The 27,625-nt window shown below is 39.9% G+C and overlaps 1 protein-coding gene across 9 annotated transcripts in view; it reads right to left on the bottom strand.

The window, feature by feature from the left end:
• dlg2 (discs, large homolog 2 (Drosophila)) overlaps positions 1 to 27,625 on the bottom strand; it is a 1,025,979-nt gene that overhangs the window by 637,738 nt on the left and 360,616 nt on the right. For 7 of the 9 annotated variants that reach the window (XM_043691613.2, XM_043691616.2, XM_087988059.1 and 4 more), the window contains one exon: positions 16,863 to 16,979. The exons of the other annotated variants lie outside the window; for them this stretch is intronic. In XM_043691613.2, coding sequence (XP_043547548.2) covers positions 16,863 to 16,979 — 117 coding nt within the window. The remainder of the gene's footprint in view (positions 1 to 16,862; positions 16,980 to 27,625) is intronic. 9 annotated transcript variants of the gene reach the window in all.

The following is a 27,625-nucleotide window of genomic DNA, read 5'->3' as shown; positions in this document are numbered from 1 at the left end:
TATGTTTTTAGAGGCTGGCACATCAGCTGCAAATATTTGTGGTTATGGAGTACTTGTGGCCTGTGTCTGTGGGACTCACTGCCTGTAAGGTAGTACAGGCAGACACTGTTGTAATATTTAAAAAAGTATTTGGATGTGCACTTGCAATAGCAAGGCTTACAAGGCTATGGGTCAAGTGCTGGAAAATAGGAGCAAGGTGTTTATTTTGACTGGCCAAGACTTGACTTGCCATTTTCTGTGCTGCCGACCTCCATGACTCTATGACTTTATAACATTAACATGCCCTGAAAAGTTGGTAGCCAGTTTCTGTCATGGAAGTCCTTTAGAGGAAGTACTGACCTAAAGTTGCCGGTTACCTGCTCTTAATTCTATGTCAAGAATTTTCGATATCTGGCTTGTGTGACATGATTGATAAGATATGAAGCTGGATATTAATGAAGGAAAGTGTAGCATCAATTAGTCATTTAACAAGCTATAATTCTTCCTTAATTAGCAAATCACTGCTGCTTCATGAGAGACTCACCATGCCACTTGGCAAATTCATAAAAGATGCATAAAATGTTTCCGATTTTGATGGGACCTTACCAGCCACAAATCTCTCCATTACTTGTATTGCTCAGAGTTCTATAAGATTTCACCCATGATTATTAAATCCCACAACTCTCCCTGATCAGAAGCTAATTCAGCTACACAACACAGGGCACACAATATTTATTTTCTCCAAGGATTTCTCTTCAGACTCTGAAGCTACTTATAGATTTTTACCGGTAATTTTATTTTCAAGGGCTAATTTAGTGTTCTTACTAACTTCTTTATTATGTGATGCAGTTATATAATAACAAAATCTTCAGTATTTGTGATGATGTTTGGAGTGTTAGGACTTACACGAAAGTTGCATCAGAAGAATTAATCAACATTTGCAAGAATTATCAGCCGTCCATTAAATATAAAAATCATGACACACAGGAAAGCATTAACTTCCAAGACATCTAATACTTGAATTCATAGAAAACAACAGGAAAAATATGTTTTTCTAAAACTTCTACACATTAAAAAAAACTGCCAAAAAAGCACGTTCCCGATTGGTAAGGTCAAATCTAATGTTTTTCTATTCTGTGTTCGAAAAGGAACGTTTTAAATAGGCAGTTACTAATCATTTTATTGGATTTCAGAATTACATTTAACAACTGAAAGTGCAAATTTCTGTAGTATCCATTACATTTTTCTCCATTTAGTAACACCCAAACATTTTCAAACTTGACGTAGACATTCAACATTACTTAGCAAGTAATTTACCTCAGTGATTTCAAATTTTCTTAACACCTAATTAGCCAAGTGATCCTTTGTTGAGAGTTTAAAAACTGTTTTTTTTGCAGTTTCACACCACCCCCCTTGCAGTTGCTGAGACTCTTCCACTCTCTTGCAGCTTGCATCCTTATCATATCATTGCCTTGAAGATTTATTGTCTTCACCATCTTTCCTCCCCATCCTCCCCATCACAGCCTACCCCATTGCGGTCATTCTTTCTTCCACAGCCCCTCTTACAGGTCCACTAGACCCTTTCATCCATGACAGTCTTGCCAAAACCACAACTCCAATACTGCCACCCCATTGCAGTCTTTGCAACACAGTGTATGGCTGCTGGCTTCCTCCCCTGACTCAGAATCTTCTTCCATTCCGCTTCCCAGCTCCCATCCACCACCTCCCACCCTCCAGCTCATTGTCTCCTCGTCCCTCAACTCATGGTCTCTCACTAGGGGCCTCTGGGAGACACTGTCTCAATATCCCCCTCACTGCCAGCACTTAATAACCTTGCTCACTAATTTTCCCAGGTTTCTTCTCTCCCACATCTGTTACTGATATGTTCACTGGTGAATCTGCCAGTGACAAGCACAGGAGAGAACTATACCTGTAATTTGATGAGCAGTTCCTCACCATTTCCTTCCATTCTATTCACAGTGACTTTTCTCCCATTGTCATCCCAAGCAAGTGAATTTCAGGGCAAATTTGTTACCTTCTCCATGTATTTTGAGTGAATGTACAATTAGGCCTAACATCATATTAGCTATCTATCGAGCTAAGCTATGAAAGATAATACATTGTAGTGCAATGTTCTCTGTAGGCCACAAGCATGCGAAGCTGCAAAGTAGCTACAAAAATCCCATACACACTCCATCATCCTCCACTATGACTTCCACTCTTATTTAAATATACCGTTCAAACCGCTCAGACTAATTGATCACTGCTTCCAATCCACTTACTGAGTGAAATATCCTACAGGATTACAATGGTCAGTTGACTGGATTCCATCAGTACAAACTAGAACTTCACCACAGGGTTCATTCATATTCAAGCTAAACAGTGTTGATTACTAAAGTTACTCAACAAATATTTAGGCAGAAAAGGAGGGGCAATGTAGTATATTCTATTCATCCTACTTGTTCTCTTGATAAACAATGCATAAATTATCCAAGTTCATAGTTGTACGAGGTAGCAAAGTTAATCTTTATTTCCCTATCAATATCTTTCAATAAAAGGATCATAAAATATAAACAGTAACAAATGGACAGAGGATCTGTAAAAAAAACTATTAAAAAATCTATATTGTAGCTGACAGAAGTATCTACCTTAAAATCCACTGTATTTGTGTAACTGTATATAATAAACAGAAATGTATCATAGGAATTATATATTAGCTTCAGAGTTCATCATTATCAGAAGAAGAATAATTTCATTTTTAAAATCTATGTCTAGGAAGGCAAATTATGAGAAGCATTAAATTGGGATTATTTAACCCTTTGAAATAAATATACTTCAAGAGTTATGAGGGAATCGGGGATTTACAAGACAGCAACAGACGCCATTCAAAAAATGGTTATCACATTTTATCAGATAAATTAAAATAAAGATACTAAGACAGTGTTTCAAAAAAACTACTCCAAATCACAAGTATCTTAAAATCAGAATATGTATTTTCCATCATCTGTACAACCGTTTTACAATTGATTTCAAGATATAACTAGCGATAATTAAACTGTTATATCATCTTTAAACTAATAGCCCTCCCCAAGATTTTACTTTGAAAAAGATCCAGGAAGTATTACACAATTTGACAACAGAATGTTCTATTGTGCAATTATAGATCTTACCCGTGGCAGTTTTTCTCTTCTGGCATTGTGCACAAATCTTCGGCCCAATTTCTTGGCATACCAGACAGAGGCTAGCATATTATACTGATCTTGCGTACTATGAACGTCAATTTATCAAAGTTTTGTTCACAGCATATATAAAACGAAGGAGGTCAGGCACTTATCTATCAGTGTTCTGTCTACTCTTTCTCTAAATGCTTTCACTTCTGTAAATCTTCAACACGTCTGCAGGTACATTTACATACCACCAGCTGGAGACCAGGAACAGCTATCTTTGCAACAAGCTCACATTTCCTCTGACAACCAATTGTCTGCATTTTAAAACTGTCATGAGATACAAGAATGAGAAGGAGAAATGTAGGAATTGGAATTCGAAACTTTAGGGACTTGATTAGCCCATTGAATTTACATTGCACAATGTTCATTTTTTTTTATTTTCTCAGTGACTATATGTCTGAACAATTGTACAGCCTGTAGGCAGCAAAATCATTCACATGAAATTTGTTAGCAGAGTTTCAGTCAAAACTAAATGTTCTTCTGTCCAATTTTATAGTTTTTCAGTGATACATCAAGTAGAAAATTATCTAAAAGCATCCGTTGATCTCTCAGATAGTACAGAAACAAGACAGCAGTGAAACAAAAATTCTAAAAATAAAAGCTTATCAGCTTTCCACGAAAGGCTCACCATTTTTGGGATTGTCTCAATTTTAAGGTCAACACTTTCTAGCAAGAAGGAGAGTTTCATTATCCATTGAAAATCGCAGTCCTATGACATCCTTAACACTCAATGCTATTTGGCTTATTAATCTTAAATAATTAACCTGAGAATTGGACCTACCCACTGCACAGAGCAGAAAATGTTGAGAATCAATATCAATTAAGGGGATTACTACAGAGCTAAAGGAAAATAATTTCTTTAGCATTTTGGACAGTACAACAGACATAATTGATCTCTCTGGGAATTGTTGTTAATCCTAAAGCTCTTTATTGCCCACCCAAGTGGCTCAGCTATTCCTTTTAATTCCTTGCTGCAGGCTGGTGTTCTGAGGTTGATCCATCTGGATTTTTCATCCCCAGAAAGGACGAGCTGTCTATCGGTGCTTTGAAGGTTCTGACAGTTCAAGAGTCGAATACAAATGAGATCCAATAATCAAACTATTCAAAATTCATGTAAGCAGCATCAAACAGATGCTGCAAATAAAAACTAATAGAACTGCAGGTTTTGGAAACACAAACAGAAATTGCTGGAAAAAGCTTGGCGGGTCTGGCAGCATCTGTGGACAGAAATCAGAGTTAATGTTTCAGTTCTAGTGACCCTTCCTCAGAACTGGACGCTGACAGATCTGCTGAGCTTTTTCAGCAAATTCTGTGTTTGCATTGATGGTACAAATACTCTGAAATAGATCATTACATGTTAGCTCACTTCACTATGTCAAGTGCTTCAGTAATCATTATAACGCACACAGCTATCTAATAGACATGGCAGATTTGTTTTTCTAGAAATAAAACATATTATTTGGAGAAATAAACAAAAGCAGTAAATCTGGTTTTAATATAAAGATGTGCTGACTATCATTTGTAAAAGTGTATATTCAATACGAACAAATTATTGAGGAAGGCATAAAATGTCTGAAAGACAAGTGAAACATAATTGTGTATTATATTAACAGGCACTTAAATTCCTATTGTAAGAGACAGTTAGTGTAAGAGATAGATAGCCAAACCAGCAACATAGTAAAATTAAAGCCTTCAATGATCTTCAAAATCAACCCCAATGGTTTCCACCCAGACCTTTTTTATAATTTATCCCAGGGTCTGTGAATAATCAATCGTAGACACTGGTTTGTATCTTAAACAAAAGACTTAGCAATTTATTAACAATATAGTAACTTTAGCAGAGCAAAAAAAAGTATTCAATTGGTCTACCCCTAAAACCCAACAGCCTTTGATTACAGCCCCATTCACACAGAAAACAGACAGACAAAAATGCACAGTTAAGGAATAAGTAAAAAAACATCAACTAAATGAGCCAGATTTCTTAAGTTGTATTCTTGATGTATTGTTTCACTGGCATAGATGATGATTGTTTATTCATTGATTTTCTGAAGATGTAGATCAGGGTCACTTTTTTAATTCACTCAGAAAGGCAATAATACTGATAATTGATATTAACATACTTAAATTTATATTCTCTGAGCTTGCAAGAGCTGCTCATGGGAAGTTAGGCAGGACCTTTCAAATCTTCATGCTGTAGAACCAACAACAAGATTCCAAAAACCCAATTCAAACTTTAACCACTCCCTGACAGACTGACCATCTCTTCCATAATATCCTGATTACCATTCAACATCTGCCATTTGCTTAGCCTTTTCCATACTTAGAGGAACCAATTCCCAGGTCCTGGCCTCGATAATAGCCACCTTCTGCTATCTGTTTAAACATAATGCTCTACTCCAGTGGTGAAACATCTGCCGAACCTTTTGATCAGGAACTAACCTACAATTAACTTCCAAGCCTAGCCTCACAAATAAACAAAAGCTTGTTTAGTCTGTTTTCCTTTTAGCATCAGCTGTTACTCACAGTCCAAAAGTCATCTTTAGCTTATGGTTCTCAGTTCACAACTTTAAACCAAAATTGAAAAAAGAATAAAACAAAAATGTTGAAAAAATCAACAAGGGTTCCAAGATTATTTGTTCTGCAACAGTAGTGGGAGTCATGCAAATACACTGTCAGTTGCAGTGAGTCATTCATTTATTATCTGCAACTAGACAATGTTGTGATTTAAATGGAAATCCTCCATTATGGAAGAACTTAAGACATTCCCATGCTAGGATTTGCAATTGCCCAAAATGTTCTGTTTATTTGTCAAACAATATTACTAAAATTCTCAACAGAAACACAACGGTGCATTATTTTAAAATTAATTATTTTACAGATGCTATAGAAGGAACTTAGTCAACTTTCAACAAACAAATGTATTATTCAGGTAATAAATAACAAACAATATTACATTTTAAAAAGTCTTTGCACTTGGCCGCAAATACCTCTGATACTTCAGCTGCCAATTTGCAAGTTGGATTCGCTGCACATGTGTCAGCACTCACAGTCTGGGTCATGAGGACATATGCAACTGTTCCTGATGACTTTGGGTTATAGTTATAGTGTATATGCTAGGATTTGGACTCTCAGCTCTCAGGAGAACAGAAGTCCAAGGATTCACCAACTGTCCAAGAAGGAACATCTCTTTGAATCATTCCTGGATGGATAACCCTTTATTCTCAATTCTAGATATACCCCCAGGAGAAACATCCCCTTAGATTATACTCTGTGAAGGTACCCTTTCCAATTCTTAAATCTTTCAATAAGATGATTTCTCATTCTTCTACAGTATAGCCTCAAACTGTTTGACCACTTCTCATTAGATAAAGAATAGTTGAATCAGAAACTCTCACAACATTACTTTGTGTTGCCATTGTCTCCATTGTCTCCAGTGCTATATACCAAGAGTTGGAAAATAGGATTAGTGTCTTTGTGACTAGCCTGAACTCAATGGGATGAATAACAACCTTCTGCGCTGTAATCTCTATGAATATATGAGTCTATGATTCCCTTAATCCCAGGAATTAACAAATTAACAATCTCTGAACTGCCTCCAATGTAGCTTATCCCTCCTTAAATAAGGAGGCAAAAACTGTATATACTCCTTAAATAAGGAGGCTGTATGATTGTACAAATCTACTTTTATACTCCAGCCACCCTTGCAATGAAAGCAAACATTTAACTTGTCTTTCTAATTACTTGCTGTACCTGGATGTTAATGTTTTGCATTTCATAGTTCATTTGTATTTCAACCCAGCTAGTTGACTTTGAAGGAATGCTCTATAAAGAATAGGTGATTAACTGTGTCAAAAGCTGCAGACAAGTTGAGAAGGGCAAAAGCAGATAGCTTACCTTTGTTAAAATTGCATAGGCTATCATTTGTGACATTCGACAGAGGCATTTTGATGCTGTGGCAAAGGCAAAAATCTAACTGAAGGAATTCAATCACCGAGTTTCAGGAAAGATGGGCACAAACTTAAGTAGCAACAAACATGGCAGACTGGTTAATAAAATCAAAGCACATGGGATAGAGGAATATGGCAAGTTGGATCTAAAATTGGCTCACTGTCACAACCTGCATCTCCATAACAAAACAAAGAATAATGGTTGACTGATGTTTTTGCAAATGCAAGTTTTTAGTGGTGTTCTACAGGACTCAAATGTGGGAGACCAATTGAAACATTTACAAACTACATGAGTTGGCTAAGAAGGTGAAATTGGAGAGAGTGGCTGTCGACTGTCAGATGGTGTTCCAAAAGGCCATTCAGAAAATATATCATTGGGATTTGACAACGTTGACATGAATTTATGAATGGGAAATCATGTTTAACAAACCCACTGCAGAGCCTTTTGCTCAGGAACTAACCTACAATTAACTTCCAAGCCTGGCCTCACAAATAAACAAAAGCTTGTTTAATCTGTTTTCCTTTTAGCATAAGCTAAAATGAATATAAATAATGAAATGTATAAGGGAGATCTAGTGGATGTGGTATATGTGGTATCAGAAAAATTTTGTGAAAGTCCTCCACACGAGATTGTTTTATATATTTAAGTCAAATGGGAGTGGGCTAATATACTGGCATAAAATGAGAATTGGTCATTAGATAGGAAACAAAAGTCTGTATTTCCCTAAACGTTGACTATGTACCAATTTTGGGGAGATTCATAGAGGCTTCTCTCTGTGATGTCCACCAAATGTTCTTGTGCAATTTTACAGTTAACTTTGCATTATGCCTCCACTATGGTGCTCATACACTACATTGCCCTCACCAATAGTGGAATGCTTACCGCTGCTCAACCTTTTGGGTGTCCAACCATGACACCATAATAAAGTCCAGTTATGTTCCAGTTCAAATATTACGAGCCAGAAATAGCTTTTTAGAGTTGCACTGTGGGTGGAATTGCTCTAGAAATGGCCAATAACAGTTGGCACACTGCTGACAGGGATCTGGAGGTCCTGGTGGATGGGGTGGTCAAGGACAGGGCTGTATTCTTTCCTCAGCACTGCCAGTGGAAACCACAGCACCAAAAACTGCCAGCCTGTCTTGATGTTGTCACCTGGGTCAGTGCCACTTCTACAATCCTAAGGACTGCCCAGCAATACAGGAGGAACGTTGTTAATCTATGCTCTGCAAAGTAAATTCCAACACTTTCTCTCTGCTACCTCACACTCATTCTAACTCCACTAGTGCACCTACCTCAATTCAAGGCTTATGATCTATTATTTTCACTTTTGCGTGTAGCATCTTCCCTCAATCCTCTCATCTACGCTATTCCTTAGATTACTCCGCCTGCATGCCCTCTGCACTTCCTATTTACTCATTTGAGACACCTCTCCACTTTTGCCCTACATGGACCAGCATTACCAACTGTGCCAGCCACTTTCACCCCACTCAATCCCTGCACTTATTTTATTCCTGGAAAAAAAAACTAGAATAGGCAGAGAGGGCCAAGTAGTGGTGTTCCCAATATTCAGCTGCTTACTCACTATGTGACAGAATCCTTGCTTTAGCAGGACACCATGTCTGCCCACGTGATGGTGCTGCAAACTCCATGTCCCAACAAACAAATAAGATTCATTGGCACTATCCAGAATATGTGGATGCTGGAGTACTGAATAAATTTGAGGAGGAGATAGATTTTTAATTATTGGTTGAAGGGGGCAGCAGTGGCTCATTGGTTAGCATAGCTGCTTCATAGCACAAGGGACAGAGATTCGGTTCCAGCCTTGGGTGATTGCCTGTGTAGAGTTTGCACAATCTCCCTGTGTCTGGATGGTTTGTGCTGGATGCTCCAGTTTTTTTTCCCCAAGATCCAAAGACGTGCAGGTTAGGTAGATTGACCATGCTGAATTGTCCCGTAGTATACAGGGGTGTATATGTTAGATTGATTGGCCATGGCAAAAGTGGAGTTACACGGATAGCGTGGCGGGCTGAGTCTGAGTGGGATGCTCCTTGAAAGGTCGGTTCAGACTCGAATGGGCCAAATAGCCTCTTTCCATACTGCAGGGATTTTATGATTCTAAGGGCTATGGAGAGTGAGCAGGAAAGTAGAGTTGAGGCCCAGATGAGCTTAGCCATGATCGCATCAAATGGCACAGCAGGCTTGTGGAGCTCAATTGCCTACACCTATTCCCAGTTGTTATGTTCTGATGTTGTTCCTCAGCTACCATATGTGCTACTTTCAAAATTGTTATAATCAACATTATATTCATCTTCAGACACATTGTTTTAGTCTGTTACCACAGAAGGGCCCCTTATCTCAAAAAGGATGTACGAGCCCTGGAGTCTGGTCAGAGGAGGTTCACGAGAATCCCAGAAATTAAAAGCTTAACATTTGAGGACTCTGGGTTTCTACTTGGTAGAGTTTAGAATGATGAGAAGTGATCTAATTGAAACATGCAGAATACTGAATGGCCTGGGCAGAGTAGATGTTGGGAAGATGTTTCCATTAGTAGGAGAGACTAGGACCCGAGGGCACAGCCTTAGAATAAAGGAAAGGCCTTTTAGAATGGAGATAAGGAGAAACTTCTTCAGTTCAAACAGTGGTGAATCTATGGAATTCATTGGCACAGAAGGCTGTGAAAGCCAGGTCATTGGGTGTATTTAAGACTGAGATAAGTAGGTTCTTGAGTATCAGGGAGATCAAGGATTATATGGAGAAAGCGAGAGAATGGGGTTGAGAAACTTATCAGCCATGATAAAATGGCAGAGCAAACTCGATGGGCTGAATGGACTAATTTCTGTTCCTATGTCTTATGGTCTTATCTGGGGTCATTCACTGCATGCCCAGACATCTGGGTACCATAATGGTGAGACCCCAGGCACCTTTCATATTGGATCTTGCAGCTCATTTCCATTGGCCAACTATAATGTCAACTACAATCATGAATAGACCAGGAAGGAAGATGGCTAGATATGGAAGTAGAGTGACCAGGGTGGGAAGGAGAGTGTAGCTGTGCCTAGATGGAGGGAGTTGGGAGCCAACTGGGAAAAAAAGGAAGGAGGGTGCCAATAGTGAGGAACAGTTTATTCTTGGGATTTTAGGAAACATTCCTACAGGTTAGAGGAGGATTAAAGGAAAAAAAAAGTGAAATAAATAGTCAATTTTTAGAATGGCATAGAGTAACAAAAGAGATGCTGCAATATTCTATGCTTATATCTCAGCTGTTTAAAATCTTTATCAATGATTAGGTGACAGTGCCAAGTATAATGTACCCAGGTTTGTTGTAGGTAGAACGCTATGTGAAACATTAAGCAGTTAGAATGCAAGGAGGTAACAGACAGGTACAAACTAATAAAGAATCATACCAGCAAATGATAAATGTATAATGTTGAAAAGTGTATAATTATTCAGTTTAGCTGAAAGAGTAAAAATCCATTGCTTTCAAGTGATGATAGACTGGTAAATAATGACTTGCAAGAGTTAGATGCCCCTGAATTTGAATCACAGGAGCCTAATATGCAAGTGAAGCAAACAATTATGAAAACAAATGGCATGTCGGCCTGGAATAACAAAGTAAAAGAAATTTTGCTGCAGTTATATAGGCTTTAGAGAGATCACCTGGAAAAGTATGCTCAATTTTGACTTCCTTATCCAAAGAAGATTATATGTGCTGAAAAGGGGATGCAAAAAGGCCACATTAATTCCTAGCATGAGAGATCTGTCCTATGAGGACAGATTGAGAAGAAGGGGCCGATACTCCCTAGGACTTCATTGAATTTTGAATTATTTCACTAAATTTTCTACATGTTGAAATTATTACATGTCCCACTGAAGTATTTTTCTTTCACCTATATCTTTAGTGGCAATTAGTCTTTGTCAAACAGCACTTCACTCAATATGTGATAGGTGACTTCTCCATAATACGTTTAATCTATGGGAGGAGTGCCAGTGAGGACCGGGGCTTGTTGGGAAGGTAAATTTAAAACTATACAAATTTACCTCGTGATTAGGTGCAGCACACACTGAGCAGGAGCGGGACTGCTGAGTAAGTGACGTAATATATTTGAATGTCTCCTGCCCATCCTCTTCCTCTAACGAACATAAAGGTTCTGTGCACCAGATTGATAAGGTAACTAGTTTCTTTTTTATATTCTTTACTTTTCTACATTCTAGAACAGTGGGGATGGTGGTCAGGGCAGATGAATATTCCTCCTGCAGAACGTGGGAGGTAAGGATCGCCACTACTGTCCCTGCTGACTTCATCTGCAGGAAGTGTACTCAAGTCCAGCTCCTCGAAAACTGCGTGAGGAAACTGGAGCTGGAGCTGGATGAACTTCGGATCACTTGGGAGGCAGAGTTGGTTACTGAGGAGAGGCGGGGGGGCTATTGAGAGGAGGCAGAAGGGGTTATCGAGAGGGGTTGCAGGGTGGTAGTCACACCTCAGGTACAAGAAAAAGGCAGATGGGCTATTGTCAGGGGACAGAAAGAGAACTGGCAGGCAACGCAGGGAACCCTTGTGGTTGTTCCCCTCAATAACAAGTATGCCATTTTGGATACTGTTGGAGGGGGGTCTTGCCAGGATAAGCCATGGGTTAAATGTCTCTGGCAAAGCATCTGTCCCTGTTGCTCAGAAGGGAAGGGAAGAGATGAACAGAGCATTAGGCACTGGGGACTCCATTGTTGGGGGACACAAAGGAGATTTTGTGGGAACAAGAGAGAGAGACTTACGGTTGGTGTGTTGCCTCCCAGGTTCCAGGGTTCATGATGTGTTTTCAGGTTCCTCGAGAGGGAGGGTGAGCAGCACTAAGTTGTGGTGCACATAGGCACTAAGGGCATGGGTAGGGAAAGGGATAGGGATTTAAGGCAGTAATTCAGTGAGCTGGAGTGGAAGATTAGCGCTAGAACAGAGTTGTTATCGCTGGTTTGTTGGCCATACCACATGCTAGTGAGGCAAGGAATAGGGAGAGAGAGCAATTGAACACATGGCTACAGGGGTGGTGCAAGAGCGAGGGTTCCCAATACCTGGATAATTGGGGTTCATTCTGGGGTAGGTGTGACCTCTACAAACAGGATAATCCACCTGAACCAGAGAGGTACCAATATCCCGGAGGGGGGGGGGGGGGGGGGGGGGGGAGTGAAATTTGCTAATACTGTCAGGAAGGTTTAAACTAATTCAGCAGTGGGATGGGAACTTAATTTGAAGTTCCAGCGTCCAGGAGGTTGAGAGTAGTGAGGTCAAAAATATGGTTTCAAGATCGTAAGAGTTCACTGGCAAGCAGGAAGGTGGTTTGAAGTGTGTCTACTTCAACGTCAGGAACAAGCGGAATAAAACGGGTAAACTTGCAGCATACGTTGGCATCTGAGATTTCAATGTTGTGGCTATTTCGGAGACATGAATACAGCAGGGACAGGAATGGCTGTTGCAGGTTCTGGGATTTAGATGTTTCAGTAAGAACAGAGAAGATGGTAGAAGAGGGGGAGGTGTGGCATTGTTAGTCAAGGACAGTATTACAGTAGCAGAAAGGATGTTTGAGGATTCATCTACTGAGATAGAAATAGGAAAGGTGAGGTCACACTTGTGGGAGTTTTCTATAGGCCTCTGAATAGTTCCAGAGATGTAGAGGAAAGGATAGCAATGATAATTCTGGATAGGAGTGAGAGTAACAGAGTGGTTGTTATGTGGGACCTTAACTTTCCAAATATTAACTGGAAATACGATAGTTCGAGCACTTTAGATGGGTCAGTTTTTGTCCAATGTGTGCAGGAAATGGTTTCCTGACACAGTATGTAGACAAGTCAACAAGGGGCAAGGCCACATTGGATTTTGTAGTGGGTAATGAACTTGGCCAGGTGTTAGATTTGGAGATAGGTGAGCACTTTGGTGAGTGACCACAATTTGGTTATGTTTACTTTCGCAATGGAAAGGGACGGGTATATAACACAGGGCAATAACTCTTGCTTGGGGTAAAGGCAATTATGATGCGATTAGTCAAGATTTAGGATGCATAGGATTGGGAAGGAAACTGTGGGGGATGGGCACAATTGGAATGTGGAGCGTATTCAAGGTACATCTACTACATGTCCTTGACAAATATGTACCTGAGAGACAGGGAGGTGGTCAAGTGAGAGAACTGTGGTTCACTAAAGAAGTTGAATCACTTGCCAAAAGGAAGAAGGAGACTTATGTTAGGATGACATGTGAAGGCTCAGTTAGAGCGCTTGAGAGTTACAAGTTAGCCAGGAAAGACCTAAAGAGAGAGCTAAGAAGAGCCAGGAGAACACATGAGAAGTCGTTGGCAGGTAGGATCAAGGAAAACCCTAAAGCTTTCTACAGGTATATCAGGAATAAAAGAATGACTAGAGAGAGATTAGGGCCAATCAAGGATAGTAATGGGAAGTTGTGTGTGGAGGAAATAGGAGAAGCACTAAATGAATATTTTTCATCAGTATTCACAGTGGAGAAAGACAATGTTGTCAAGGAGAATACTGTACTGAGATACAGGCTACTAGACTAGATGGGATTGACATTAGCAAGGAGGAGGTGTTAGCAATTCTAGAAAGTGTGAAAATAGATAAGTCCCCTGGTCTGGATGGGATTTATGATGCTCTGGGAAGCCAGGGAGGAGATTTCAGAGCCTTTGGCTTTGATCTTTACGTCATCATTGTCTACAGGAATAGTGCCACAAGACTGGAGAATAGCAAATGTTGTTCCCTTGTTCTAGGAGAGTAAAGACAACCCTGGTAATAATAGACAGTGAGCTTTACTTCAGTTGTGTGTAAAGTGTTGGAAAAGGTTATAAGAGATAGGATTTATGAACATCTAGAGACGAATAAGTTGATTAGGGATAGTCAACACAGTTTTGTGAAGGGTAAGTCATGTCTCACAAACCTTATTGAGCTCTTTGAGATGGTGACCAAACAGGTGGATGAGGGTAAAGCAGTTAATGCGGTGTATATGGATTTTAGTAAGGCGTTTGATATGGTTCCCCACAGTAGGCTATTGCACAAAATACGGAGGGATGGGATTGAGTGTGATTTAACAGTTTGGATCAGAAATTGGCTAGCTGAAAGAAAATAGAGGGTGATGGGAAATGTTCAACCTGCAGTTCAGTTACTAGTGGGGTACCGCAAGGATCTGTTTTGGGGCCACTGTTGTTTGTCATTTTTATAAATGACCTGGATGAGGGCGTAGAAGGCTGGGTTAGTAAATTTGCAAATGACACTAAGATCAGTGAAGTTGTAGGTAGTGCTAAAGGATGTTGTAGGTTACAGAGGGAGATAGATAAATTGGAAAGCTGGGCTGAGAGGTGGTAGATGGAGTTTAATGGGGAAAAGTGTGCGGTGATTCATTTTGGAATGTGCAACAGGAATAAAAAGTACTGGTCTAATGGTAGGATTCTTGGCAATGCAGATGAACAGCGAGATCTCGTTGTCCGTGTACATAGATCCCTGAAAGTTGTCACCCAGGTTGATAGAGTTGTTAAGAAGGCATACGGTGTGTTAGCTTTTATTGGTAGAGGGATCGAGTGTCAGAGCCATGAGGTCATGTTGCAGCTGTACAAAACTCTGGTGTTGTCGGACTTGGAATATTGCGTACAGTTCTGGTCACCGCATTATAGGAAGGATGTGGAAGCTTAGGAGAGGGTTCAGAAGAGATTTACTAGGATTTTGCCTGGTCTGGAGGGAAGGTCTTATGAGGAAAGGCTGAGGGACTTGAGGCTGTTTTCATTAGAGAGAAGAAGGTTGAGAGGTGACTTAATTGAGATATACAAGACAATCAGAAGTTTAGATAGAGTGGACAGTGAGACTCTTTCCACGGATGGTGATGGCTAGCACGAGAGGACATAGCTTTAAATTGGGGGGTGATAGATATAGGACAGATGTCAGAGGTAGTTTCTTTACTCAAAAGTAGTAGGGGAGTGGAATGCATTGCCTGCAACAGTAGTTGACCCGCCAACTTTAAGAGCATTTAAATGGTCATTGGATAAACATAGGAATGAAAATGGAACAGTGTAGGCTAGATGGGTTTAAGATTGGTTCCACAGGTCGGTGCAATATCAAAGTCAGAAGGGCCTGTACTGCGCTGTAATGTTCTATGTCTACCATTATGGATAAACATTTAGCACATACTAAGCTTTGTGCTTATCTTACAAATTTAATAAACTTGCATTTAGTTTCATTAGTAGTGATGTAATTTACGTGCAATAGTGATCGAATATGGACTTCCTCGAAAGCACATTCAAGACATTCCTTCAGTCCAGTATTAAACTTTGCATTTGTACTCTCTTCTTAAGGCCTGGAAAATCCAGCTAACATAAGGTAAAGTAAAATATCAAAATTAAGGTGGGAAGCCTGTTATAGCAAATTTTGTTTCTATTTACTTTGCTGGACAATCAAATCTCTTCTGTACTTGGATTTTTAGGTACTATTAACTCACAGAACTACATAAACTTACAGAACAGGAATAAACAATTTGATTCATAAGGTTATGCTGGCTCTTTCCTCTGGTAACCCAAAACTGATCCCACTAACTCCACTGAACATGGTCTGTCATTTCTCATGTACCTTTATCCTTTCAAATTAACTATTACTTACCTTTCCATTATAAGGAACTACTTATTTATTTTACAGCAATATGCTGGATAAAGAGATCTCTTCTGACTTCTCTCCTCACTCCATTAAAGAATTCTCCGGGACCACGGTGACTGAGTTCTACTAGTAAATAACCCATTATAGGCAGAGCATATATAGTTCAGGTTTATCATTCCACCTCAGGAGTCGTCTTCAGGAACCATCTGTGCTCCATTTCGGCATTTTCATGCTGTCCCTTTTCAACATCATCCAAAGACAAGGAGGGAGTAGCCTTCATAGATATGCCTATCATACCAGACTTGAGCTCTGACCACCTCTTTTGATCATTCACTGCCTTAGAGTTGCCAGATTGACTTTTTGATATCCAACCTTGAATGAGTTTCAGTTTTCTCCAGTTAAGTCTTGGAAAAACTAAAGCAATTGTCTTCAAACACTTCATAATTTTTCAACAGCTACCACCAAGTCTATCCTCCCTCCAGTCGCTATTAGTTGACCTGCTCTTTTAAATGAGACATTAAACCAAGTTGGCTCTCTCAGGTAAATGAAAAATTATCAAGGCATATTGAAAGACGAAGGACAATCCTGGCCAACACTTAGCCCTCACCTTACATACACAATTTGGCGGTTGTGCTTCTTCCAGCAGTTCCTACACTTTAAAAAGTTTTTTTTAGTGGTCGTATAGTGCTTTTGAATGTCCAGAGTTTAAGAAATGAATTGTATTATCTTTCCACACTTCAATTGAAAGATCCAACTGCAATTATATCAAATTAAAATTAATTAGTTAGAATTAGTTAGCTAACTTCTGGGAAGTAAAAAGGAAACTTGACATGATCTATGGCATCACGAGCCTTGTAGGAATAATTTACAAATTCTGAAATCATAATGTAAATCTCCAAGAAAAGAGAAATACTTTATGCTACTAATTATTTGATGGTGTATTGTGGTTTATTGGAAGGTGGTTAGTTTTGAAGTCTTGTTAATTTGAAGGTGATTTCAATACCGGGAAGGGGTTGGATGATTTTTACAGGTTCAGGAGCATCATATCTTCTCCTTACACTGGTCAATGTCAGAACTAACCTGATGGGATTCTGTGCCTTCTTTAAAGTTCACAGCATCTTCAAGCTCCAGATCATATGGCTGTTCTTCCATGTCAGTCAAGTCAAGCAGCTGGGCTTGGACATCACAGGGACAAACCTAATAACCAGAGGCAAGAGCGATGTCATAACAGAGAGACATAGTCTGAGACTGCTTCAGCATCTATCCTAGTACGTGATGGCCATGAAACATTTTTGACCTTTACTTGCAATTGATCAGGTTGCATCTGGAACTCCACTGGAACCTATCTGATCAATTTTTACTCATGTGCCAAACAAAATGTTTTCCAAAGATAAATTATAACTTCCACACTGCTTATAAATACAATTGCTTGGTTGCGTAGAACTTCACAAAAAAGATGAAATAAGTTTAAGTCTAAGCTCTTCACCTTGCACTCATCAGGCCAGAATGCAAGAAACAAGACTTTAAAAAGGAACAGCAATTTATACAGCGTCATAAGAGCTTGCTGATAGGTTGGGCAATTGTTGGCAAGGAGATGCAGCAAGAATACTTAACAGTGGGATAGCAAGGATATACAGCATGAATACTCAACTAACAGTGTCATAGAGTCAGAGAGCAAAGAAAGGCCCTTCAGCCCATCAAGTCTGCACTGACAATAACTACCATGAAAGGGACTCAAATCCCAATTTCCTGCATTTGTCCCATATCCTTGAATATTATATTTCAAGGGTCCATTCAAAATATTGTTTAAAAGGTTGGAGGTTTCCTGCCTTCGCTACCTTCCCAGGCAGTGTATTCCAGATTCTCACCACCCTGCGAGTGAAGACGCTTTTCTCAAATCCTATCTGAATCTCCTACCCCTTACCCTAAAACTATGCCCCCTCATGATTGACCCCTCAACCAAGGGGAACAGCTGCTCCCTCTTCACCCTGTCCATACCTTTCATAACCTTATACACCTCTCTCGTGGCCCTTTCTGCTTTCTCTGTTTTAAAGAAAACAATCCAAACCTACCTAGTGTCTTCTTATAGCTCAATTTCTCCAGTCCAGGGAACATTCTGGTGAACCTCCTCTGAAGCCACTCTCATGCTATCACATCTTTCCTGTAGTGAAGTCACCAGAATTGCATATAGTACTCTAGCTGTGGCCTAAGCAACACTCTGTACAACTCCAAAGTTATCTCCTTTCTCTTATTTGTAGGTACCGTGTTGGGTCGACATATAAAACATGTCACTGTATTTTCCGTGTAAACGTACATGTTCGAACTGCCTCCATATTTAAGGGACACAAAATGGCCAGAATTTAAAGAAAAGCCTGCTTGAACTGCCTGTTTTTAAGAAACAAAAAATGGCTGAAATGTTTTAAAAAGCCTGCTTCAGCATTTAAGTGAAAAACAATAATGCCTTTGAGAAAGGGGTTATCCGAGACAAAAGAGAGAATTATCTGAACAGCAAGATTCCAAAGAATGCAGAGACAGCACAATAAGGAGATTCAAGGATAAACCATTCAAAGATTTGTAACAAACATAGAATAAATAGTGGAATTGGAACTCACAAAAATCTTTGAAAGATCACTAAAGTACAAGTAATTAATTCCAATCTCATTACAGAAAGGATTTGTTCAGCCATAAAAACAGCAACTGAAGTTATCTGAAAGAAATTAGCTGTTTCTTTGAAATGATTTACAATACTAATAGGTTCTAGTAAAAGATTATTTAAATAATCATAGATAGATTTCAACGTATTTATAAAATTTTATAATGAAAGCAATAAGGGAAAACATTAAAGAGATGTTCTGGCATATCTTGTCTCATTAGCTAAAGAGTATTAACAGAAGGAGTAATTACAAAATTTTATAATAAAATTAATATCATAAATTTTATCACAGAAGCAACTGTCTTTTATATAAGAAGTAATGGAATTTGATAGAGATCGGAAGTACAATGAAAATAGAATTCAAGCAGTCTTCAGAGATAAGCAACCAGGGACATGACCAAAAGAGAACAGCGAGTAATATTGGGATGCAACATAGAAAGATCCCAAGAACTAGAGATTACAATAATTGTTAGGAGACTAAGGGAACATTGGGTTGTCTATAGAAATGTCCATCATTGATCAGGTGTTTTACAGGATTGGTCCCATAGAGGGAAAGGGGAGGCACAGCAACCATTTTGTGTATGATCACTGTAACACAAAATGTATAAAAATACTGCCTTTTTACTGTAAAAATCAGACTCTCTCATTGATCTCTCTTCCAATCTGAGCTGAAGATTAAGGGAACAATTGTGTTCTCACTTCCAAAGCCAGATCCGGGGAATATCTGTTGACCCTCTCCCTGCATTAACCAGTTTTTGCTTGAATAAAAGTCTGCCACATGCCTGCATCTTGTCTGCCTCCTGAGTCTTTCTCCCCGGTCAGGAAAACACACTCATATAGTACACATGAAAATAAATTTCTACTCTATGCCACAACTGATGAAAGCAAATATCCCTTCTTAACTATCCTATTCACATACTATGCCAAATTCAGAGATCTTTGAATAACAACTTCAAGATCCCCTATGTTCCTCCACTGTACCGAGTATCCTGCCATTCATTCCTCCCTCACCTTTTACTTCTTCTGAAATGCATTACCTCACACATACCTGGGTTAAATACCATCTGCCACTGCTCAGCCAATTTGACCAACCTATCTTATCTTCCTATAACCTAAAACCATTTTCTTCAGTATTAAGCACTCTAACAATCTTGGTGCTATCTGCAAATGTGCTTAACAATTCTCCCACATTTCTATTTATAATAATTTACACCTATAACAAACAATAAGGGTCTCAGTACTGAGCCTTGTGATACAACACTGGACACCAGCCTCCAGTCACTCAGACAGCCTTCCACCACTACCCTTTGTGTCCTATTAGTGAGCCAGTTTCTTAACCAACTCACCACGTTTCCATGAACTCCATGTAGTTTAACCTTCTCAATCAGCTTTGCTAAAATCCATAAAAACATCAACAGAACATCCCTCATTCACACACTTGATCACAATTTTCACAAAATTCTAAGAAATTTGTTATGCATGATCTCCCATGCCGACTATCTCTAATTAACCCATGTTTTTCCGAGTGGTTATTAATTCTGTCCTTCAGAATTTTCTCCAATTACTTCCCTACCACTGACATGAGACTCACTGGTTTCTATTTTCCTGATTGATCTCTACCACCTTTCTTGAAAAGCATTAGCTGTCCTCCAGCCCTCTGGCACTTCCTCCTTGTCCAGATAGAAATTAAACAATTGTATCAGAGCCTTGGCAATTTCCTGCTTTGCCTCCCACAGCAGCCTGGTATGCAGTTCATCCAAGCCAGGGGATTTGTGCATTTTTAAGCCCATCAGAGCCTTCAATACACCCTCTCCACCCAGACACACCCTCCCTGTTCCAATTTCCTAGATCAAACTGTACAAGTTCCTCACAGGTTCTTTTCCTGAATTCCATATCCACATTCTCCTTTTCTAGAGAGAAGACCGAAGAGAAGTATTTATTTAACACCATTCCAACATGCTGTGGATTTACACACAGATTGCCATCTTGGTCCCTAATGGACCTTTCTCTAACCCTAGTTAACCTCTTCCTTTTAATGTATTTATAAAATATCTCAGGATTCTCCCTAATCCTGTACGCAAGTCCTTTCTCATGCCCCCTTGTTGCTCTTCTAATTGCTTTCTTAAGGTCTATCTTGCACTTCCTTTATTCCTCTAAGGCTGTAACTGAATTGCTCCCTTTAAACTTGCTAATTGGCTTTTTCTTCTTCCTCATCCAGTCCTAAATTGCTCTAGACATCCAAAGTTCCCTGAACTTACTATTCCTACATTTCCCTCATACTATCCTCAGCTCCTTTTTGAATGCTCCCCCCATTACCAGTTCTGCTCTGCTGTAGACTTACCTGCAAAGAGCTGTTCCCAGTCAACTTTGGCCAGGTCCTGCTGTATTTTGATAAAAATCTATCTTCCCCTAATCCAAAGACCTGTTTTGCAAGACGTCTTTCTCCTTGTCCATAAAAAAATTCAATCATACTGTTGCTAATGTTAAATGTTACCCTGCTGCCACTTCTCCGGCTTCATTCCCCAGAACAGCATCCAGCACTGCCCTTGCTAGGCCTTATACATATTGATAAAAAGAACTCCCCTGGATAAATTTCAAGACCTCTTCCCCACTAAACCCTTAATACTATGACCATCCCAATTTATTTTGGGATAGTTGGTCTAATTACCTGATTATTACACTTACACACCTCTGTGAACTGTCTATATATTTGCTCCTCTACTTCCTGCTGACTCTTTAGAGGCCTCTAATTCACGCACAGTAATATGATTTCCCCCTTAACATTCCTAAGTTCTACTTACACAGTTTCATTTGAAAAGCTTTCCACGATACCATCTCTCCTTATTCCTGATTGATCTCTACCACCTTTCTTGAAAAGCATTAGCTGTCCTCCAGCCCTCTGGCACTTCCTCCTTGTCCAGATGGCTCCCTAATTAATAGTGCTACTCCACCATCTTTTTTATACCCTTTTCTGTCTTGCCTGAAGATCCTATAGCTGAGAATGTTGAGTTACCAGTCCTGCTCTTTCCTCAACCATGTTTGTTTGAATAGCAACAATGAACTAAGATTGATTGTTAAATATTAACCATTAAACCATTTCAGATACACAGAAAAGGCATATAACACTTGTTCAAATGCAAAAATTCTAACTTATTTTATATATATATCATATAGTCATAGAGATGTTCAGCATGGAAATAGATCCTTTGGTCCAATTTGTCCATACCGACTAGATTGTCTAAAATAACCTCGTCCCATTTGCCAGCATTTGGCCCATATGCCTCTTAAACCCTTCCTGTTCATGGAGCCATCCAGATGTCTTTTAAATATTGTAATTGTACCCGCCTCCATCACTTCCTCTGGCAGTTCATTCCATATACATACCACCCTCAGCATGAAAAGGTCATCCCATACATCATTTTTAAATCTTTCCCCTCTCATCTTAAACCTATGCCCACTACTTTTGGATTCCCCTACCCTGGGGAAAAGACCTTGACTGTTCCCTCTATCCATGCCCATCAAGATTTTATAAACCTCTATTAGGACACCCCTCAGCTTCCGACCTCAAGGAAAAATAGCCCCAGCCTATTCAGCCTCGATCCTATACCTCAAACCCACCAACCCTGGCAACATCCTTGAAAATCTTTTTGGAACCCTTTCAAGTATAACATGGTACCATTAAGATTCAAAATTCAGTAAGCAACTTGCAAAGAACCTGGAATATTCTTCACTCTGCAAATACGCATAATCTGCAAGATGAGCTTAGCATTTTGATTCTTTAAGGAGCGATGTATTCGGTTTGCAGGAATATTTTATACAGCAAACTGAAAGTACTCTGGAGTATGGTTGAAAGAATTTTGGTGAACGTCTGCATTTGCCAGAGAGTGTTGCTGCATTCTCATGATGGGCTGACCTGTGCACATAAAGCTTCAACAGATATAGGGAGAGTATCCCACAGCCAGTGGGACTGCAAGACAACAATAAAGTGAAGCAGAGGATTAACTGTGGCAAGCTGTTTCCTATATGCTCTATCATTTTTAAGGCAGACTCCTTCATGCTCTTTGACAGTTACAGAGGCTGTCTGGCAGGCCTGCATCTCGGTGGGCATGGCCATCCGTGGCCTCCTTTATAATATCTCATCACATTCTGGTCAGTTAACAAACAATCTATTCTTTGTCATTGGCCTGACAGAAATCTACACATGTTTAAATAACAAACCATGTGCTGGTCCTATATCTCTTTCAGCCTCCCAGGCGCATGCACTACTCGAATCTCAAGAATCAGATTCAGATCATTGGACTGGGCCTTTTTGGTAATGTTTGGTCTCCTCTCCTCATTAGGGTGCTGTGGCTGGGTCAGTAGCTGTTCTTAAGTGTCTGCAAACAAGTCCTCAGAAGAGAAATGTTTGTAAGAGGGAAACTGAGTGGTGATGGAGATGGGAGTACATGTTTATGAGCATATCACAGAGAAGCAGGAGACCCAAAGCACACCACAAACAATTTGGTCATGATACCATCTTGGATAGCCTTACAATCAGCCCAATAGGACAGACAGAGAACTCCTCTGTGAAAGTCCAGAGATGCTGCTGGTCATGCTGCCTTCTCTTGTGTGTCACCTTGCCTTGCAAGAGAGAACAAAATGTAAGGGGCTGCATACCATTACATTTGGGTGCTGTGCAAATATCAGATGACCTGTAAGCCTGTGAAAGCAGCAAGAGATGGGTTGTGAGGCAACATTGATATGAGCTGGGTTATCTGGATGACAGGCATGAGTCTTTAGTGGCAACGAGTGCTGCAAGTGAGCAATAGGTTTTTTATGCATACAGCAGTGTGAAAGGCTGATTTTGTGTTGGTTGGAATGTGTCATGCAAAAGTATATTCACTGGAATGGACAACTTAGTTCATTAGACTTATTGTAATCCTGATGCCATGACCTTGGATCCAGAATTTGGGAGTTGGTCTTCCTGGTTCCTTAGTCCTATTCTTTTCCATGTGCAGTCCTCATGAACACTGTGCAGTCCTTCAGCCCACACCTCCACTCCACCCCCACCCAGACACCATGGTATCTTATCCTCCAACAAGCTTGCATCAATAGTACCTTTATGTGTTAAAAATACTTCAAGCATGTTAACAAGTGTTCAGAAATGTTATTACATATACCTGGAACAAGTGGGACTTGAACCTGGGCCTCCTGGCTCAAAGGTAAGGAAACTACCACTGAATCACAGGAACCAGTTTCTTTTTCATTAACCTGATCAGAGATGTTAATATATATCTCTGGAGCAGGTGGAACTTGAATCCAGGTCTCCCAGTCCACGAGTAGGGAAACTACTGCACCACAAAAGCCCCCACTAGACCCAGAATTGCCCTAGAGTTGATCAACAGCAGATGAGGATCATCAGACTTTATACTGGCCTTTGTGGCATTGTGGTTGTCGTGATTGTAACAAGGTCAGCCAGGTGGGTGTCACAGAATGTGATTGGGGCTGTTAATCCAGACCATTCAGGGAAACCTGGCTGACAGATAAAATGAAGAGAGAGACAGTCTAGCTCTTAGGGACTTGCTCTGAGATGGCCGTCCAGAGCCTATGTAAATAAAGGGTGACTTGGTCACAGAATACCATCCTTTGTGGAGTTATTTCAATGGCGACAAGAAAAGCACACCCCTAAAAAAAATTGTTTGTAACAGTCTTCTTTGAGTCAGGATAACCACTTCTGACATCATGTCATCATTTGGAAAGCTTGACTCATTCAAACCTGCTGTTAAAGACTGGCTCCAGTATGTGGAAAGAATATGTTACTGTTATTCAGGTGTAGATGTATATTGAACCTTTAAGAGAGAGAGGAAGCTGGTAAAGACTGGCTGAAAACACAGAATGTGCTGAACAATTTAAAATGTAACATTTGATTGAAACAAATAGCTGATGATGCATTGCCATGGAACAAATTCAAATTCAGCCAGTTTAAATTATGCCCCAGATACCAAAATCCAATCAAATTTGAATTTTACTATTTGGGATGACATCAAACCAATGAAATGATCCGATGTTTTTGGGGTATGATACCAGACATTTTGAACAGTTAGGAGAGAACAGTAAACAGCACTAACAAGTACAGACTGCTAGCTGAGCAGCTCTCTGATAGGTACCTATCCAGAAGAAACATTGTGCAGCAGAAGACCGAAGAAAATACAACCAAGGAAAATACAGAGGAAAATCTACAAAGGAGAATCGACAAAGCTGACTGGTTTTGAAATGTGATCTTTTTTATAAATCTTAATTGGGGTTTTTTTATTGGACCAGTATTGCAGAATGAAAGGTAAAAGATAGGTTTAAGAGAAATGAGTTGTGAATAGTTATTGTTTTAATGTTCTCCTTTGGACTTAAAGAATAAAGTTGTTAATTTTTACTTTAAATAGTGAGATCTGGGATAGTTCTTTGTCTCTTGAAATTTATCAGATTATGGGACGAGGGGAGCTTCTCTGTGTATCAGATTTAAATTTGCGGAAGAGTTTACCCCATGTCGTATCATTACTTTTTCCAGACAAATGACACTCGGGCAGGTGTAAAGCAATGAGTAATTCTTCTGACAGCTTGTGGACCTGCAGCTTTTTTGGTTATCAGGAGCCTAACATCACCTGAGGCACCAGATATTAAAACCTTGCATGAATTGACAGATTTAGTTAAGGGATATTACAAACCCAAGCCGCTTCTAATTCTGAGATGCTAACAGTTTTACTTGGCAATTAGAGAACCAGGAAAAGTAGGAACAGGAATTTTTGACAAGGTGAAGATGACTGGCAAAGAAATGTGGCTTTGGTATAACCCATAATGAGATGCTGAGGGACCATTCAGTATATAGGATTCATAAAGTAACCATGGAAGAATGCCTAATAGCTTAAGCCGAACTGGACTTCAAACAGGTACTACAATTGGCTTTATCACTGGAAAATGCAGCAAACTGAGCATATGAGTTGCAGGGTATTCAATTAAATTGGACACCCTTGCCTGTCAGACTGAGCTTGGGGAATACCACTTGAGCGATATTCAGACATATCCTGAATGGAGGCAATCTAGGTCAGCCCATAGCAAAAACCCAAAATAAAGCCAAGCCTCAGCTAAACGGTTAAAAGTTTCTTCAAGATCTGGACCAGCAAGAGGATTCAAGACAGCAAGAGTCCCACTATACCTAAATGGAGTAAGATAACTCATAGGCCGTTATCCTGGAGAGTGCAGGCCCTGGAATGTCCACCTACATCTGGTTTGAAAGAGTTAAATTGCTTAGCAACACCCAAATCAGAACCAATCAAAATAAATGTCTGGTCACTCAGTTGTAATGCAGGTTGATACTGGTGTGGCTGTTTCAGTGATCACCGAACCAGTCTTGAACAAAATTCACTCTGGACTGCAACCCTTAAGTTTGCTCACAACCTTGCCTAGACTGAAAACCTATGCCAGGAAACCTTTACATATTAAGGATAGAACTGCAGTTGTGGTCTTTTATGAGAAGTAGCTGGTTCGGTTACCACTGAAAACACTAAAAGGCTCGTCCCCAAGCTTGATGGGACACAATTGGTTGAGAAAGATTCACCGAGATTGGCTCAACATTTTTCACTTAGAAAATGACCGCCCGAGTGCAGTCCTAATTAAGTAAGGAAGGACATTAGCTTGGACATTGTGGAATTTATTGGGTTGACTACAGAATACCAAAAGGGAGAATAAAGTTAATGGGAGTTGTGTACAGACCATCAAACAATAGCTGAGAGGTTGGCAATGGCATTAAACAGGAAATTAGAGATGCATGCAGTAAGGGTACAATAAGTGGATTAACCAAACTGGTAGCAATGCATTCACTTCGAACCAGATTTGAGCGGGAACAAAGGGAGAGCAGTCTAGAAATGTAAATGATTTAAAAACTTGCCTCGAGGATTTGGGGCCTTTACTTCAGGACTAGAGCTGAGCGGGAGCAAATGTAGAGCAGTCTGGGAAGGTAAGAATTTCTGATCCATGGGGGAAACTGAAAAGTGACTTCACAGGAGGGCTGTGATTTGATTAGCTAATAAGGGGTCTGTTAAATTTGAACCTGAATTAAGTTAAATCCTGTTCATTTATTGGTTATAACTTATTTCTTGATTACAACTTGTAATAGCAGAGATACAAAAACAGTTAAAAATCGAAAAAAACAAATTCAAAACTAATTAAATAAGGTTGGAGGATAAAATCATGTGTTGTTTCTGCATGATGTAGGAGCTGGTGGACCCCATTGTGGTTCCCAGTGACTGTCTATAGTGAATGTTGGTTGCTGGAAGAACACTGGCTCAGAGTCAATGAGCTAGACTCTGAGCTTCAAACATTGCGACACAACAGGGAGGGGGAGAGTTACATGGGTGCTGTGTGTCAGGAGACAGTCACACTCCTTAGACAAACTAGCTCAAATTCAGCCACTGATCAGGGACAGGAGGGTGTGGCTATTAGTGAGGCAGGTAGAGGATTCCAGGAGGTAGAGTTGCAGGAGCCTCAGCCCCTGTCCTTGTCCAACAGGATCAAGACTTTTGCAACGTGTATGGACAGGAATGGGGACTGCAGGGAGGATGAGATGACTGACTGCAGCACTGTGGTGCAGGGAGCCATTCAAGAAGTGGGGGAGAAATGTTGTTATAATTGAGGATAGTATAGTTCGAAGCATAGAATTTGTTCTCTGTGAACAGCATCAAGAGTCCCAAAGGTTGTGTTGCCTGCCTGGTGCTCTGGTTCGGATATTTCATCTGGGCTGCAGAAGAACTTGGAAAAAGAGGTTAAAGATCCAGTGGCCTTGGTCCATCTAGGTATCAACAAAATAACTAAAACTCGGACAAGGGTTTTGCTGAGGGAGTTTGAACAGCTAGGAGCTAATTAAAAAATCAGAACCAAAAAGGTAATCATCTCTGAATTATTACCTGAGCCATGAGCTACTGCCACATGGTCAATAAGATTAAGCAGGTAAATGTGTAGCTCATAGATTAGTGTGGGAGAAATGGGCTTGAGTTTCCATTGGCATCAATATTGGGGAAGAAGGGACCTGTTCCGATGGGATGGTCTTCATCTGAACTGTGCTGGGACCGGAGTCCGAGGAAATTACATAAGTAGCGTTGTAGACAGGACTTTAAACTAAATAAGAGTTGGGAGGGTTCAGTTATAGGGGAAATTAGAAAAC

This window comes from Chiloscyllium plagiosum, unplaced genomic scaffold, assembly GCF_037043375.1.
Source record: "Chiloscyllium plagiosum isolate Xiang-an unplaced genomic scaffold, Cpla_swu_hap1 HiC_scaffold_6, whole genome shotgun sequence".
NCBI lineage: Eukaryota > Metazoa > Chordata > Chondrichthyes > Orectolobiformes > Hemiscylliidae > Chiloscyllium > Chiloscyllium plagiosum.
Note: the sequence above shows the minus strand (reverse complement) of the source record. Positions and strands in the feature narration are given on the sequence as shown.